The 17,028-nt window shown below is 36.1% G+C and overlaps 1 protein-coding gene across 6 annotated transcripts in view; it reads right to left on the bottom strand.

The window, feature by feature from the left end:
* The window catches only part of LOC134530769 (putative FERM domain-containing protein FRMD8P1), a 124,142-nt gene extending 107,727 nt beyond the window's left edge, over nucleotides 1–16,415 (bottom strand). For 3 of the 6 annotated variants that reach the window (XM_063365938.1, XM_063365941.1, XM_063365942.1), the window contains exons 1-2: nucleotides 16,230–16,393; nucleotides 9,726–9,886 (exon numbers count right to left, since the gene is read on the bottom strand). In XM_063365938.1, coding sequence (XP_063222008.1) covers nucleotides 9,726–9,862 — 137 coding nt within the window. In that variant the 5' untranslated portion in view covers nucleotides 9,863–9,886; nucleotides 16,230–16,393. Of the gene's footprint in view, nucleotides 1–9,725; nucleotides 9,887–16,229 lie in introns of all 6 variants that reach the window. The other 3 variants (XM_063365940.1, XM_063365939.1, XM_063365937.1) reach the window with 2 other exon arrangements.
* Between the last annotated feature and the right edge of the window lie 613 nt (nucleotides 16,416–17,028).

Here is a 17,028-nt window from a genome sequence, read left to right as displayed (position 1 = left end):
CACCTTGTGATGGCATTGGTGGAACTATTAAGCGATCAGCAGCACGTGCCAGCCTTCAACATCCTGTCAACAACCAAATTTTGACACCACAAGATCGTTTTAGCTATTGTGTGCAGCAGATCAAAGGGATCAAGTGCTTTTTTATTTCCAAAGAAGAAATTTTAGCAGTTTCCTTACAACAAGAACAAAGGTTTAAAGATGGCCGTGCAGTAGCAGGAACCAGGGAAAACCATCACTTTGTACCCATTAATGAAGCTACAATTCATGTTAGCAGAGTTTCAAATGATTCCTCTTCATCATTTTTAGCCCATTTGAACCCATCTGCTGTAGTCAACCCACCAACCCTATCAATTGCAAGTCTTCAGCCTGGTCAATATATTATTGCCAACATTCCAGCTCTTAATGCTACAGCAATGGGAAGGCAGTACACTTTCTAACAGAAATGATGCTGTCAAGCATTGAAGATAAATTCAAATCAATTGTAAAACAATAATTACGTCCACGTTTTCCCATTGGTCATTTCATTATTCTTTACTTGAACAGTGCATCACTCTGGCTTGGCAACCATTAACTCACCACTGGCTTGGGATCCATGACAAGAAACCCCTGGTGGGCTTGGGAACCCACGCTAAAGAGACTCACCCGTGGCTGGCCTTGCCTGGTTATCGGGCGTGACCCCTAGGTGATGGGGATATCAATTCATGCTTTCATTGAGAGAAGCATATCTTTTAGAGAATGAACTGGTAGTGGCTCAGCCACCATGGACCAACGCAAGGATTTAATGTTTATAGCATAAACAATTTCCCTTCACGTCTAGTCAATTATTACATGATCAATAATAAAAAAATATTTTCCTTAGGCTTTTATATTAAAATTTGCTTGTATATTAATACCTCATCATTTTAAGGAGTACAAATAATTTAAATGGTTGGAAATTCACTATCTTTGATGCTGATTTTGTCGCAGCGTTCTATGTCAGGTAGCTAAAAAAGGGCAATTTTTAAAGTAAATTTTCTTATCTTAAACATTGAGACACAAAGATGAAACAAGATGATTCTTAAAGCAAAAGGCTGCTCTTTCTAACCATGCCAGAAAGAACTCAATCAGAGAAGATAGTTTTGTGCTATGTCAGTTTAAAAAAGGGTAAAATTCTTTGGGTAGAACCAAAATCCCTAGTTTAGAGGCAAAAATCTGCAAAATTTAATAAGCTTAGAAGCTGCTCTTTTGGCAAACTGACAGCAGCTATGGTCTTGATTAGCTAGCAGAAGCACAGGCATTCAGGCAACACTGTTGTAAAGTTATTGACAGCAAAAGTCAGCTCTAAATTTAAGGTAATGAATATTTTTGCCAACTTTGGGAGGTGCTAGCAATAAATGTAAGCCTTTTGAATAAGTGATACTCTTGCCATTGTGTAAAGCACAAAAAGTTCTCCTAGGTTACCGATTTTCAGGATGCTAGCTGCTGTAGTAGTGCCACAATAGCATTTCAAACTTGCCATTTTATTCAGGCGCAAGCTGGTGTTGCAACGACCATCTTTGTGCAGGAGCCTCTAGAACCCAGACTATACTGCCAATCAAACTGAAATTTTGTGTAAGATCCTCCTAAGTATTGGTATTGACTTACCCCAAATTTCATCAAGATTGAAGATGGTCACAAAAAAATGTTTAGACCACTTGACATGGAATGACCTTTAAGTAACTTACAGAGAAAATTTCCACATGATTAAAGAGGGCAGTGTCAACTATTTATATTTAAGGGCGCCGTCTGGACGATGGAAGGAAGCCACTGTAGACATTTACCTCTATATCTCTCCTTTAGAAAGAACTTGAGATTTTCAATTTTTGTTTGGGCAGGAAAGGAGTAAAAAGAACATTCGACGTCGGTCTGGTGGATTTAAGTTGTCACATACCCACCTTAACACTTTTGCGACCCCGCCAATATCACGAAAATGGCTCTTTTCAACCTATTTTTTTGTGCAGTAAAAACCGTCAGAATTTAAGGAACTCACCAGTCAGACGCTCCCTGTACCTTCTTGCATTGATTCCTGCATTTAAACAGGCATGTCTTCTGAGGCACTAATAAAGGTTAACGTATGCACGGGCGAAACTGCTAGCCACCTCGTGGCGCCCTCTGTAGCTGTACCGGCAGCCGGCTGCTATCTCTCCCGCCGCGGTGGCGTGACGTTTAGTCGGAAGGGGGGGGGGGGGCGAGGCCTTGACTGCTCAGGGCGATAGTGGCCCTTCTCCTCCTCTTTCCCCTGTCGGAGGAATAACTGAACAAGAACGTGTAAAGGAATTACGGAGTGATATTCACAATGGACCATTTCATGTATTCGGGGACCATTCAAAGTGCAGTGAACGAGAATACTATTGTGATGGTTCTAGAAGCACAGAAGAGAATATAGTTCCAAGTATGAAAAGTATGGGCATGTGGGATGAAATAATGTCAGAAAATAATGTGGTAGTTCATCATGCAGAAAGTTTCTTGAAAAATATGACAACAAATAGAGCTGAGTCTTTTAATAATATAGTTGCAAAGTTTGTTAGTGGTAAAAGAGTCAACTTTTCTCTCCGTGGTGGATACCTTACCAGAAGTGAACTTTCTGTTATTTCGTGCAATGCAGATGGTAACGAACAAGCCGAAATTCACAAAAAATTCACAAATCACAGTCCTGGTGAATATTCAAAAAAAATATTTAAAAGCAAAAAAAAAAATTCTACTGAAAAAAGAAGAAAAGAGGCGCTTGGAAAACCCCACAAAGAATACTAACAAGAAAATTAACTTTTCAGAAGACTCACATTATGGCAATGTTTCTCAGATACCAGACATGAATCCTGAAGAATACGAAAAGAAAAAAGAAGAATTTTTGAGAGGACTGCAGTGTGACAGCAAAAAAATTCAGGATATCCAGTCATCAAACATTGGACAAAGGCACTGTATCTTGTGGAAATGTGAAAGAGCAAAGTGTCTGACGGCTTCAAATTTCGGAAAAATATGTCAAAAGAGAGAAACAACACCGCGCTCTAAAACAGTTCAATCTATTTTATATTCAACCTTCTCTGGAAACAAAGCAACTAAATATGGAATTGAGAACGAACTTCATGCAGTCACTCAGCTGGAACAGGAGGTGGGCTTAGTCATAATTCCTTCAGGACTTTTCATTGACGAAAATATACAATTTCTAGCAGCATCGCCTGATAGGCTCATTGGTAGTGATGGCATCATTGAAATCAAATGCCCTGCAACTGCCAAGACTATGCTTCCTGAAACGGTAATTCTGGAGAAAAAAATAATAATTTTTGTGAATTGAAGGATGGAAAAATGCATCTCAAGATCGGTCATATGTACATGTACCAAATTCAGGGACAACTCCATGTTACAGGTCGCTAATTATGCCTTTTTGTCGTTTGGACTCCAAAAGGAACGCTTTTTCAGAAAATCACAAAAGATGACCATTTCTGTAAAAGTTTCATGGAAGAAAAACTTATACAGTTCTACATGAATTCATTACTGCCAGTAACACTAACGTGTCATGATGTAGTCCTTCAATGAAGATATTTAGAAAACACGGCGGTTTTATTTCAACTTAAATATTGGGTTTTACAATGTACTTTTTATAGGACTAGTATTTATACAGGTAATATGCCAAGTGTCATTCTGATTGGGAAATTATGTTTAACAAGAAAACCAGTTTAAATGTGCTCGTGCATATGTGTGTGGTGAGTTTGAGAAAACTGAATGCAGAAGGTGATTTCAAACAGAACATGTAAAATTGGTATCTGCATAAATAAGAAAGTACTTCAAGGTGTGAACATTGTTGGAAAAAATGTTTATTTTGGGATTGTATGTAAATACATTCAAAAATTTAATTAATCTTTAACATAGTTCTATATTTAAAAACAATTTTATTTTGTGGGTTATCTGTATGCATTATTTTCTTCTTCTCTTTTGTTTGGTTTGTGGATTCTTAGGTATATTTCGAAGAAAGACTACCTATTGTTATTGAAGCCGTTTCCAAAGTGCGACTGCAGGAAAATTTTAAGATAATTTTTAGTTTAATGTTCTATAGATACCGAAGCCATCGTGAAATCAAACGTTTGTGTGTATATACATATACAATTTATGGACACGATACTGCCTTAATTGTGCACAAATCATTTCCCAACTGGTAAATAAAATATAGTAATAAAATTTTGGTTGAATACTTTAATGGGAATAATCCCACCAAAGTGGTAAAATGGGGAAGGTTTTGATTAACTTAACAATCGCTTTAAATCCCATAGTATGGCAAATACTGTATCGTTTGAACGTATTATAACTCGTAGGAGTAATACCAAAAACCTTTGAATTCATTTTTTTGATACGACCAACCATAAATGCAAGGGTCGGAGAAAACATGAGTTTGAGGACAGAAAAGTTCGTAACTTCCTTAGTAGACACATCATCAAATCTGTTAGTATTGTTTGTAAATATTATAATTTTTAACACAATTTTTTGTCTGAAACAATTTTTGATAAGCCAAACGATTGCTCAAGGGGTTGTAAATAGCAAGAGTAGAAATATAAAAAAACTCAATTCCCATACTATGTACAATATTAAATACGTTATTATTTATGGTAAAACCCTTAAAAAATTAATTATATAACAATTAATGTTAAATGTATATTTTTATTTTTTATCTAAAACTTTGGTCCAAAACAATTATTGATTAGACCACAAGAAGTTGAAAAAAAACTCATGTGGAGATAAAAAGAACTAAACAAAACTTCCGTACCATGTACCTACACTATCAAAGTCATTCATATTTTTATTTTACTTTCTATATATTGCCAAGAACGTTTATATGAAGTAAAATATTATGTAACCAGCCATTACTCCAAGCCGTGGGAATAAAAACGGTTAAAAGACAAAAAAATCATTAACTTTTTAGTTGATATACTATCAAAAATGAAATAATTTATGCAAAACTCCTAAACATTATCCAAAACCTTTGGCTGAAACAATTGTTGCTACGACGAACTATTTACAGTTATAATAGAGGTTGAAAAAAGTTTTATAGTTCCTATCAAATATGTTGAAATTTATTTTTTACTATCTTCATATTATCATAAACAATGATCCAGAGCAATTTTTTTGTGACCACTTATTAGTGCAAGGTATGAAAAGTAGTGTTAGAAGGTAATAAATGCGTAGGCGTAATATTAAATACGTTCTATGTTATTCAGTCCTGGATGAATTGAACTAAATCTTTTAAAATAGTTTTGGGCCATGGAATAAGACAGTGTTCATTCGATCAATTTTGAATATTGTAAAACGTACAGGATGATTAAAAAGTTTCAGAAGTTTATATAAGTTTTTTGAACATTTCATAAAGTGATAGGTACTTCGAAATCTACCTAAACCTGTAGTCTGTGCCGAGAGGGATGGATTTCGTTTACTCAATTTCTCATACTGGAAAAACTGTGTAGTGCAGTGCTTATGAAGAAAGTTGAATGACAAAAATTTATTTTGCAGCTGCATTGAAGAAAATGTTTTTTGCTGTAAGGTATATTTTTATTTTGTTACTTGAAGATTTAATATTATTGAATAAATATTTTTCTTTGAAGATTTAGATTCGTTTCATTTGTTATCAAACTTTTTTAAAACTTATCTACTTTTTATTTCATACCAAACATTCTTAAACTTAAAAAAAAAAATTCCATTATCAAAACTCAAAATGTAACAGCCGTTAGTAAAAATGTGTGCCTTTTAAATTATTTGTATTTAAAATATCGCTACTACTGATTTTAGTCTGGAAATTTGCCTGTTTGCCTACGTATTTATGACACCCTTGAGACTGAATAAAACTGCCCGCGCCCTTGGTGCAGATGCTGTTAATTTAGTAACCGATCAAAATTTAAAAAAATATATAGATAAAAATTAAGAAAAAAGTTCAAAAGTTAAACATTTTTGGTATTAAATATATGTAAATTAAAATGGTCATTCACAGCATGACTGTACTGCTGGCTGGCACCATAGAAGTTTTCAAGTAGTTTTGCGAATAACCGGGAAAACATCACATTGTAATCAACCATCAATGTAAAGTAGTGTCCAGACATGTATTTCTAAGTCAGTAATTCAGACAGAATTATTTTTTTACGTATGCAGTCACATTTGTCTGTGTGACATATACACAATAACTTATTGTTAACACGTTAATATCAACCACTAAAATAAGTATTTTGCTATATCGCTACACTCTAAACATATATGCAATTGGCACGCCGGCTACGGTAAACTAAAGGACGCAGAAAGATTCAGACACATAGTCCAGGCATTTTATGAGAAAAAGGGGTCGATTTATGGACAAATTGTAAGAAAAGGTTTTATTTTACCAAAATTTGCAGAAAAATTCGTAGAATATCATGTCCAAAATCCACCGAAATCCACTTTATTTTGGTAACGTTTTTTCCGGGATTTGTCCCGGAAAAATGCGGAATAAATTAATCATTGGAAAACGGTGCGTTCTACGAAGAAAATTATAGACACTAAAATTAAAGAGAGCCAAATTTACCATAACATATCAAAAATGTACAAAAATCCATTAATAAATACTATTTTGTTTTCTGGAATTCGTCCCGGAAAAACCTAAAATATTGACATAAATTGAAAATGGCGCATTCTATAGCAAAATGTTTCATGACAAAGTTAAAGTACACAACGATTTTCATAATATATTACAAATACACAAAAATCAACACAAAATAGGTTTTTGGTTTTCCAGAAAATTTCCTGAAAAAAAAATACAAAACGAAAACGTTGTATCGTCCGTCAAAGAAAGTCGTGACTAAAATTAAAGACTTTTTTTTTGTATTAAATATAATTTCAATTCACCAAAATCTGCTCATATATATACATATGTATATAGTTTTTTTTGTGACTCGTCCTGGAAAATCTTTAAAAATTCAATAAAGCGAAAACGGAACATCGTATTGAAAAAGTTTCAGTGGGACAAACAGAAGCACACAAGATTTCCTATACTAAATCCTAAATTCACTGAAATCTGGTAAATAGATTTTATTTTGTGATCGGCCACGGAAAAAGTATTGAATATTTAGGCTAAATAACAAAAAGAATTGTATCCCATGTCAAATTATGTCAGATCCGAACTATATTCATTTTGCATAATATATTTTAAAGTCACTTAAATTATATTCCTTTTTCAGTTAGTGATGTGTTAAACTGTTTTTGAAATCTACCTTAATTATTTTCCACAAAAAAAATCAGACTCATTTCAACTGCTTATCGTTTGAAAGATAAATTCGACACGTCCATTCTCACAAAACATACCATACAATTAAATTGACACAAGATTTCCAGTGACCTGTTTCAAGAAGAAATAGAAAAATATACACACATTGGGATGCACTCTGCAACACAAAATACTGAATAAACATGCATGGATATGTAGGAACACCCTACCTTAAAAACCGTCACAGTAACTGCAGTCCTCGGGAGGTAATTCACGCCGGTTTTTACAGGTTGATCCATGACAGTTTACACAAGCAGAAGAACATGAGATGCAGTGTTTCCTACAACTGCAGTTCGATGCACCGCAACCATCTTCCTTGCAAGTGCACCTGATTACCTTCAAAAGGCATTCCGGAGCTGTTGACTTGTCTGTCGAAATTGGCAAGAGAAGGTGGCCACATTTTCTCCATCCCCATTCTTCTGGATTCATCTTAATTCCCTTCCATTCTTGTATCTGATATAAAACCCTTAAGAAATGGAAACGAGCTTAAGCACTAGTTGGAGGTAACTGTTCTGGTTGTACACATTTTGAACTAGTAGCTGCTTTCTCACTAAACACTTTAAAACGCAAAGTATCGAGTGTGTCACTTCTCGACCCATTGTACAGGCGTACTAGCAACTGTTCTCCCGATTTTACAATGTCTTCTTTTGATAGACTGGGAATACTATCTGAAAATACTTTCGCAAGTTGCCTGAAGGCACTGTCATTCTGGATCAGATCCAATATTTTCCCCTTTCCTATACCATAGATGTGTGATGTGTCACATCCCATGAACGCATGGCAGAAAAGAATATTACTACAAATTTCATCACCGAGCTTCAGCTTTAGCTCCTTAATATGATATGTTTTCTTCTGCCTTTGTTTACTTTTTAAACACAAACAGTTATGTGATTGTGGATCAAAGTAGTAGAGTAAAAGGACAAGTAAATCTGTGTCTGTTCCTATAACTGTTGTCAACTGTTCTTTTGCACATTTTAGAGCTTCTTGGACAATGTAAATATCTGCATCACCTGGTGCTTCGACAACAGGACATTCTGCTTCGCGTAAATGTATTGCTAATAACCTTAAAAATTGTCCTTTATTTCGCTCGTTCAAAAGAAACATATCTTTACGGAGTGATAGTTGCATTTCTCCTGTGAATTCAACTACAGGTGATGCATTACCTCTTGTTCTTCTCATATGTGCTGTGTCTTTAGTACTGTGAGTTTTCCCATATCCATCAAATACAGTAGTTGCTATTCCATAATTTTTCAAGATGAAATGTACAGCTGAGTGATCTCGTTGTAAATTGCAGTATGGGACCAAGGTAACTGATAAAGTAAATATCCTCCGTCAATGACATATTTAATCGCAGTTGCGTTTTCATTCACTCAGTACAAGGGAATGGGAATTCAATTGTATAAATAGTAACTATACCAGGACAATAGTACATAAATTTTAAGCAAATTTTGATAAAGTTCAATTATATAATGCAACTTTTTTGCCCTTAATTTAATTCACGATTTATTTGGAAGTACGGTGCACGGTTTCCGTTTTTTTCTTTTTATAACTTTTTTCCGGGACATTTCCTGGAAAACAAAAAAAAAAAAACAATGAAATGTTGATCTGTGTGAAATTATAATATATTATGAAAAACATTGTTTACTTTCTTTTTCCTAAACCATTATGCTGTAAAGTGCACAATTTTCGATTTATTTCATTTTTAATATTTTTTCCGGGACTAATCCCGGAAACGAAGCAGAAGTTATAAGCGGATTTTCTTGAACTTTAGTTATGTTATGGAAAAGTTAATTTCCTTTAATTTTTGTCTCTACAGATTTTGTCGTCAGATGCACCGGTTTTGAGTTATTATTTTTTTTCCGCGTTTTTCCGGGACAAAACCCGGAAAAAAAGTTACCAAAAGAAAGTGGATTTCGGTGGATTTTGGATATGTTATCCTACGAATGTTTCTGCGAATTTTGATGTAAAAAAAACCTTTTCTTGCAATTTGTCCTTTTTTTTTCATATACATATTTCCTGGACTGACATGGCGAGGCGGCAGGGCGGCTCTTATCTGGCTAGCAGTGTCGGCGTGGGGAGGAGGGTGGGTACTAGTGGGGTGGGGCAGTGAGAAGGAGATAAGAGTAGTTTCAAATGTCACCACTCAGCTCCGAGCAAGAACGACATGCTATGTACGCGATCACGCGTTTACTCTCTAGCCAGACGGCGCCCTTAATGTGCAACTATAAACTGAAGTGAGGCATCAAAAATCAAAATGGAAGTTAGCAAAAGTCTGCTGGAAATTATAGTTTCTTGACTTCCGGCTCTGTTACTGTTATTTTGAGGTTGTTTTTTTTTTTTGTGATTTTTGTGTCCTGTAAACACCATGATTAGGTCATGAACACATTGATAGTTAAAATGCAAAACTAACACCCTCTACGTTCTTAGCCATTACCTGTACTGATCCACGATATATTCTGGAGGCTGAGGGTACACTCGGCTTCTGGGATACTCCACAGGAATCACTGTTATGTAGTTCTGATTCGCTTCAGCCTGGTGAGTTTCCATTGTAGCATCTCGGTGAGCAATCATGCAGACAATTAAGTTACCATCAACCTGCAGTACACACAATGCACGCTTATTTAAAATATGTCATGAAAACAAATGCATTAGGCTACTTATGTGGCCATGCTTTGCGTGTATAAAACCAAACACAAATACCACAACCAAAATTTCATTGTATGCCATATTACAAAGTGGCTTTTGCATGACATGTGATAAACTATATCCACCCCTTTCCCTTCCTCACCTGATCATCTCATTCCATGCTGAGGCTCAAGATATTTACCTCACAAAGTTATTGACCAAATCTAGAATTTAACAGTTTATTTGGAAATACCTAGTGGTGGTTAAGACACTCTTTCATTGGTTCCTTTGTGTAAAAATACAAACAAAAGAATCAATTAAGGAAAAATTAACCATTTGGGGCATTTCACACACACACACACACACTCTAATAATCACGAATGAACTTATTCTAAAACACATATGAGGCTTAGCATATTGAGTTAATCAGTTCAGCTTATTAATTAGTAGAATACTGTAATTTACTATCAATTTAATTAACAATGTGACTGGTAATTTCAGTTGAAAATTTTGGGCAGTTTTTTAATGGCTTTAACTGGAACAGTGATGATTGCTAGAAATATTACATTCATGCCCAATAAGATCTACTACAATGAGACAATCCTCAGCTAAGCTGTGTTACTCCCATTTCTGAAGTTTGGCCCATGTAAAATGAGACGTCACTTAGACATGACATGCTGTTACAATCAATGATATGGTGAATTTTTATATTGAGGCTGACGGCCAGTCAGCAACACATCATTCATCACTAGGGGCATGTACTTAGCGCGAAAATATTTTGAGACTAGCTAAGAGTTAAAAACACTATGGCATCGTCCGTGCTTCATGAGTGGGTGAATTTCTTTCAGGTACATGTCCACCATAAGCACACCAATCACAGTAATTCAGTGCGGAAGCAAATGCATCCTGAGTGGCTTAGTCAATAAGGCAATGACTTTTCTTGCAGGCGGCTGCCAATTACAAGGAAGAAACCGCTGGAGCGGGCATACCTTGTAGGCGTTCAGATTTTTTGATGAAAAATGCCTGCTCCTATTTATCATCTTTTGTGAAGTATGCCATTCATATAAGTTGTACACAGGCACAATGACAAGAATTGTTTCCAACAACTTGAGTTTAACACAGTATAAAAAAAATTAATTTCATAAACTTAAGGGATAGGTATTTATTTAAAATGGATATATTTAATTTGTTAAAACACAGTAACATGTTTGGTTTCATTTCTCAATACAAAAATTGAATAGTGGGTCACAAAACTACAAATGCTAATTAAAAAGTACAAGATGATAAACATAGCTGATATATTAAGAGGCACCTGCCATACATCTATATATTTATTATAGTCACTCAAAATTTTATTCCAATTAACAAAAGAGTTGCACATTGTCCAAGCACCAGCACAGCACGGCAGTGCACTGTGCACAGCTGCTGGATGGTGATGAGGATTAGGGATTTCCTCAAAAACAGGAAACGCAGGGTGAGAGTAAAGGATGAGTTGTCCAAGATGGGTTAGGTGACATCAAGGATGCTACAAGGCAGTCTGCTAGATCCACTGCTCCTTGCCATCATGTTAATGTTATACAGGAAGAGTAAAGGGCAGCCTGAGGCTGTTTGCCTAGGACTTAGTGGTATATGGAGAAGCAATTGGGCAAAAGTATACCGTACAGGAGTATTTGATCAGATTTGAAAAGTGGTATCATAAAGAAAGTAAATTTGGCAAAAGTAGCAAAATTAAAAAAAAGGGGAGGGGGGAATATATCTACGGTAATAGTTCCGTTAATACATATCCACGTTTCTCCCTTGATCCTGATTACATTATCCTGTAAATATTGATCCTGTGGTACATGACGCTTCCTGTTTTAATTTAGTACGTTTAAAGATCCTGCACATAACGAAAATATTACAATAAAAACAATGTAAAAAGGTAAAAAAAATATTTATTTTTTTTCAGATTTTTATTTGATCTGATAATACAATCATAATTCATTGTTACATTACAATTTCTGTTGTATCCATTATCTTTCAATGTACTAAATTAAAACACAAAGTATCATGTACAACAGGATCAGTGTATTCAGGATCATGCCATTAGGATCAAAGGATAGATTGGATACACAGTAAGAAACTTTTACCAAGGATAAACTTGGATGCATGATACAGAACTTCTACGTGGTCTACTACCAGTAGGTAAAATTAAAAGGGGAAGCCACAAGCTACAAATATGTGGGGATGTTACTGCAAAGAAACCTAAGGTAGGAGGAGCACATGTAAATATTAATGGATAGGCAGACCTTTAAAATGGTGGGAAGGGTACTAAAGAGAGGCAGTAGTGCCCTGTAGAAAGCTTACACAACCATGGGGCACCCCACACAGGAGTATGATGTGGCATTGTGTAATCCACACACGATAGTATCTAAGTGAGAACTGGAAGGAGTTCAAAGGGGAGCAGCTAGAAGGGTGAAGGTAAGGATATAAAATAATGAAATGGTTGATAATTAATTACATTATTTTAATTCTACTCAGTTTGGGCAGATTAAAGAATATATGTACAAAATTGGTTCAACATAACAGCCCACCAGTGGTAATGAAGCATGGAGTGGCTCAGTTCAGAAAGGCTAGCAGTACTGTAAACTGTCTTGAACAAAAGCGTTCAAGAAAAATTGTATGTTTAACAAAAACCATATACGCCAAACGCCGGTTGGCAGTGGCGTAGCCAGGATTTGTGTATCGGGGGTTAATAAGCATGGTCCCCCCCCCCCCTGAAAAAATTTGGATTTTAAGGTGTAAAATAGTGATATTTTAGCAGTTTTCGCTACTTTACTTTAAATACTGTAATAGTAAAAATATTATTAATTTTTTAATAAAAAAAATTGTTTGAGTGATGAAGTAAGAAATTAATTAAAGATATTTTTATCAATCCAAGTGCCTTGTTTATGTCCACTCAAAATCATAAATCATGCTCAAAGCTCGACAATACAAAAAAAAATGAATAAAAAGGGTTGGGTTTCGGCAGAACTGATCTATTCCTGGAAACCAGGGGCGCAACAACTAAATTTTCAAAGGGGGGGGGGGGGCAATATAGGGTAGGTGGGGGCAAAGGTTTCCAGTTTCGAAGTTTGACTTTACCCTGGTCCCCCAAATATTCCTATCGTTCCAAAAAGTGGTTGGTATTGTAATAGGATATCTCCTGCACCTTCAGTATATAAATGAATTGTTTTCCAAAAGATTTAAGCACCGAATTTTTCTTTTTTCTAAAATATGTCTTTGGAAACCTTTGCCCCACTGAGTGGGGCAAAGGTTACCACTGTCAACCTTTGCCCCACTCATCGGTTTATAGCTAGATAGGCATAAAAAATCACTAATAAAACATAGGCCTACACGTTTGGGTTTATTCAGCCTTTTTAGACACGTAAGAATCATTTATTACATATTATAATATAGAAAATTACAAAATAACAAAAGTAAGAAACAAGAAAATTACAAAAGAATGTTATAAAATATTATTACAAAGAGAAATGGGTAAAAACAAAGGAGTAACTACTTATTGTAGGAAAAACTAATTAAGTAGGGAAGTAGACTCATTCAAAGCCTACTTAAATCCCAGTTTAAGTTTATCAATAAATTGTTAAGTCATTGAAATCACTGGAAAAAGTTACTGTATTTATGAATCGTCCAGAAGTGCACTTGATTGGCTTGGAGAGTGTCATGTAAATATCTTGAGGTTTAAGAAATGCTTCCTCTTTTGTTTCTGAAAATCGCTGAGTTTGAGGAATTCTTCTGTAAAATAGAGCATAATATCCATTGTCAAAAACGTGGACAATCTTTGAAACATATAACCTCACCGAGTCTTTGGTTTTGCCTTGAACTTTCACCACAGCAAAATCATTCAGCTGCAACTTCCTGGTGCTCTGGCTGATTCACTTGGTTCATCATCTTCTTCGTTTTCTGTTTCAGAGAAGAGTCCATCCATATCCGAGCTTGAATTGTGAACAGAATAGGAATCACTGTCAGAAGAGGTGTATGATGGTGGTGATGGCTTCTTAGTTCGCTGAAGCTTATGCTTGGGTGGTGGAAACAATGCCTTTCTTGGTTTCTTATTCTTCTTTAACAATTTACTACTCTTTTCTCTCTTCGCCTTCTCTTGTTCTTTTTCCTCTAGATATTTTTTGTTAGGCGTTGAGGTAAGTAAAACTGATTTCAGGCCTCTCCCTGGTAATTGTGACTCCGGTGGAAGGTCGTCCCCTCGAGGTGGATGGTCATTGCGGTCATGGTTGAAATATATGAACCTCTGTTCCTCATCGTCTTGTGGTTCTGTAACTTCAGGTTCTTGATCTGTTACTTCGGAGGGCAGAAAGTCTATATCTGTAAATTTATTTTTATCGAAAGGATAGATTCCAGTGCTGTGAAAACCTTGAACTGCTGTTTCAACAGTTGCTGCTCTTTCAAAGGCAATTTTAACAAGTTGTGAGACTTCAAATTCACTTATTGTTTGCCCAGGGTTTGCGTTTGTCCAGCTATCTGCAGCCGCATCATAAAAGGCTTTGAATGGCCTGAAGAAACACCTGTCCAAGGGCTGCGTTTTGTGACTGCTATGCGGCGGTAGTGTAAGCAAATGAATTTAATTGGACTTAGCAAACTCAACAGCTATCAAACTGATGTGTGAAATGTGGTTATCCAGTATAAGAAGTATTGGGTTCTCAGGAGTAGTATTTGTTTACTTCTTAAAGTGATCCAGCCATTTCACAAAAGTTGCTGAGTTCATGTAGCCTTTATCCGTCAATGCCATGTCACAACCTATCGGTCCTCCTTTGATAAGCAGCCTATTTTCTCGTTTTCTTCCATATATAAAAAATGGAGGTACAAATTGTCCGACCGCACTCATTGCACAGACCACTGTTATCGTTTTACCCTGTTCAGCGGATGTAGACTTCGCCACTTCCTTCTTACCAGTGGGAGCTATGTGCTTTGGTATTTTATTTGGCACTGTCTGAACTCCGGATTCATCCATGTTGTAAATACGTTCTGGCCCAAAGTTATATTTTTATAAGGTATCTTCCAAGTTGTCGAAATACAGTTTTAGTTGTTGACGGTTAAATCCCATGGTACGTGCCACACTTGTCTTACGTGCGGTTCTCAACGATAGCTTGTTTCTCTTCATAAACGCTCGGGTAAAATCCCTTCCGGCCATTTTTGATTCGTCAGAAAATGGACAGAAGATGCTATTTTTCTTAGCATAAGCATACAGAAGATATCTCAAAGACTTGAGACTCAAACCGAAAAACCGTTTGTCCAATTCCACACAGTGACGAACTAAATCATCTTCTTGTGCCAATGTAAAAATCTTCCTGAAACGTCCAAGACCCCCCTTTTCCAAGTCGCATCCTTTTCATTAATGCGGTGTGTGAGAATCCAATCGCTTTGGCTGCCTGACGCAAAGAAACTCCTTCCTTCACCAATGAACATGCTTGGTCATAGAGAGCTTGAGTGAGGGGTTTTTGGTCAGTTTTTCTTTTGTAATTCCTGAAATGATTACCCTAACTATTATATATGTCATTCAAATCAAGTTACATTGACTATAATCTATATCTAAGAGAGAACAGGAGTACAAATTATGAACCCTAACTAAAAACAGGACATAAAACTAAATAAAAATAATGATAGGGGCAAAGGATGCCATTGGAAACCTTTGCCCCATTGTGTGTGGAAACTTTTACCCCATTTTAGGTTACTTCGGTTAAGTTGTAATTCCCGCCATTGTACACAAGTAATGCAAAATCTTGTGAAAGGATTTGAAAGGTTATGTACCAGCCTAAAACGAGAAAATTTTCTCAAAACTATACACACTTTTTAGTTACGTCAGCTAACACTCGAAAACGGCAAAAAATTACATCAAAAAGGACAAAAAAACACTCATCTCATATTCCTGGCCTGGTGCTGGTAGATCGTCACGAGGTTTCATTAGACAACTGACAAGCAACAAACAAGTGCGCTGCCTAGTGGATTTCCTTCAAAACTATTCCTGGTCTTTTTCAAATATAGATGGAAACTTTTGCCCCATGGCAACTTTTGCCCCCACCTACCCTACCTTTTCATAAAGAATCATCAATCACCCCCTATTGAAACGGGGAGTCCAGGGGTCCTCCCCCGGGAAAATTTGTATTTCAAGGTGGAAAATGGTGCTATTTAAGCAGTTTTATTACCTGAAAATTGATTATACAGCACTTTCTTTGCCCCCACTTTAAGGTTTCAGAGGGGGGGGCAAAATACCCTTCCCACCCCTTGTTATTGCACCATTGCTGGAAACAATTAGCTTTACCTTGAAGAGTTACATGACACCATGTCTTTGCCTCAATTCTATTCACACACAACGATCCTTACACTTTTGGAAGCCCAGTCAACACCTGCATATAATTACCGCGCTGGTTAAATACTATAGGTGTAAGATATTTGAAAGCTTGGGACGCGTCACGGCTAGGGATGCAAACGATACATCGATGTTTTGAAAACATCGATGTATCGTTCATGAAACATCGATGTTAGCATCGATGTTTTGAAGAGCGATACATCGCCGATGCATCGACGAAAAGGTCCAAAAACATCGACATCGTTCATAATTAAAATTGCCATAGTTTTTTATAATATTTTGGCTATCATTTCATGATGTTGTACATACAAACTATTGATTGGTACTGATACGGTCTCGCTAGCTCTATCGAGAAAATTAATGTTACATTTTAAACCTGCACATACACTTTCTGCTTTTTCCCTATTTTTTTTCAATTAAAAATAAATTGTGTAAAAAAATAGTAATTTTTTAAATGATTTTGGACTTCTTAAAATACTGGAAAAAAATTATAAGGATACCAACCAAAATGGTTTAACATTTACCTACTTTTATTTATACTTTAAAATGTAAGTTTTATAAGTATCGAAAATTAAATAAAAAGTTTCTTGAAAACAAAATGTCGTATCGCAATGGTTTTTGGATAAATAGATCTGACGTCGTACCGACCATGGCCTTTAAGCCCGTGCTCTGCACCGCCAGTACCGTATCCCGTTTTCGGAGCGCGCCCCTTGCCCAGCCGGATTGAGTCAGGCGAGCGCCCCGGGCGTGA

This window comes from Bacillus rossius, chromosome 3 (assembly GCF_032445375.1).
Source record: "Bacillus rossius redtenbacheri isolate Brsri chromosome 3, Brsri_v3, whole genome shotgun sequence".
NCBI classification, from domain to species: domain Eukaryota; kingdom Metazoa; phylum Arthropoda; class Insecta; order Phasmatodea; family Bacillidae; genus Bacillus; species Bacillus rossius.
The sequence above is the reverse complement of the archived record's forward strand: the minus strand, read 5'-3'. Positions and strand labels throughout refer to the sequence as shown.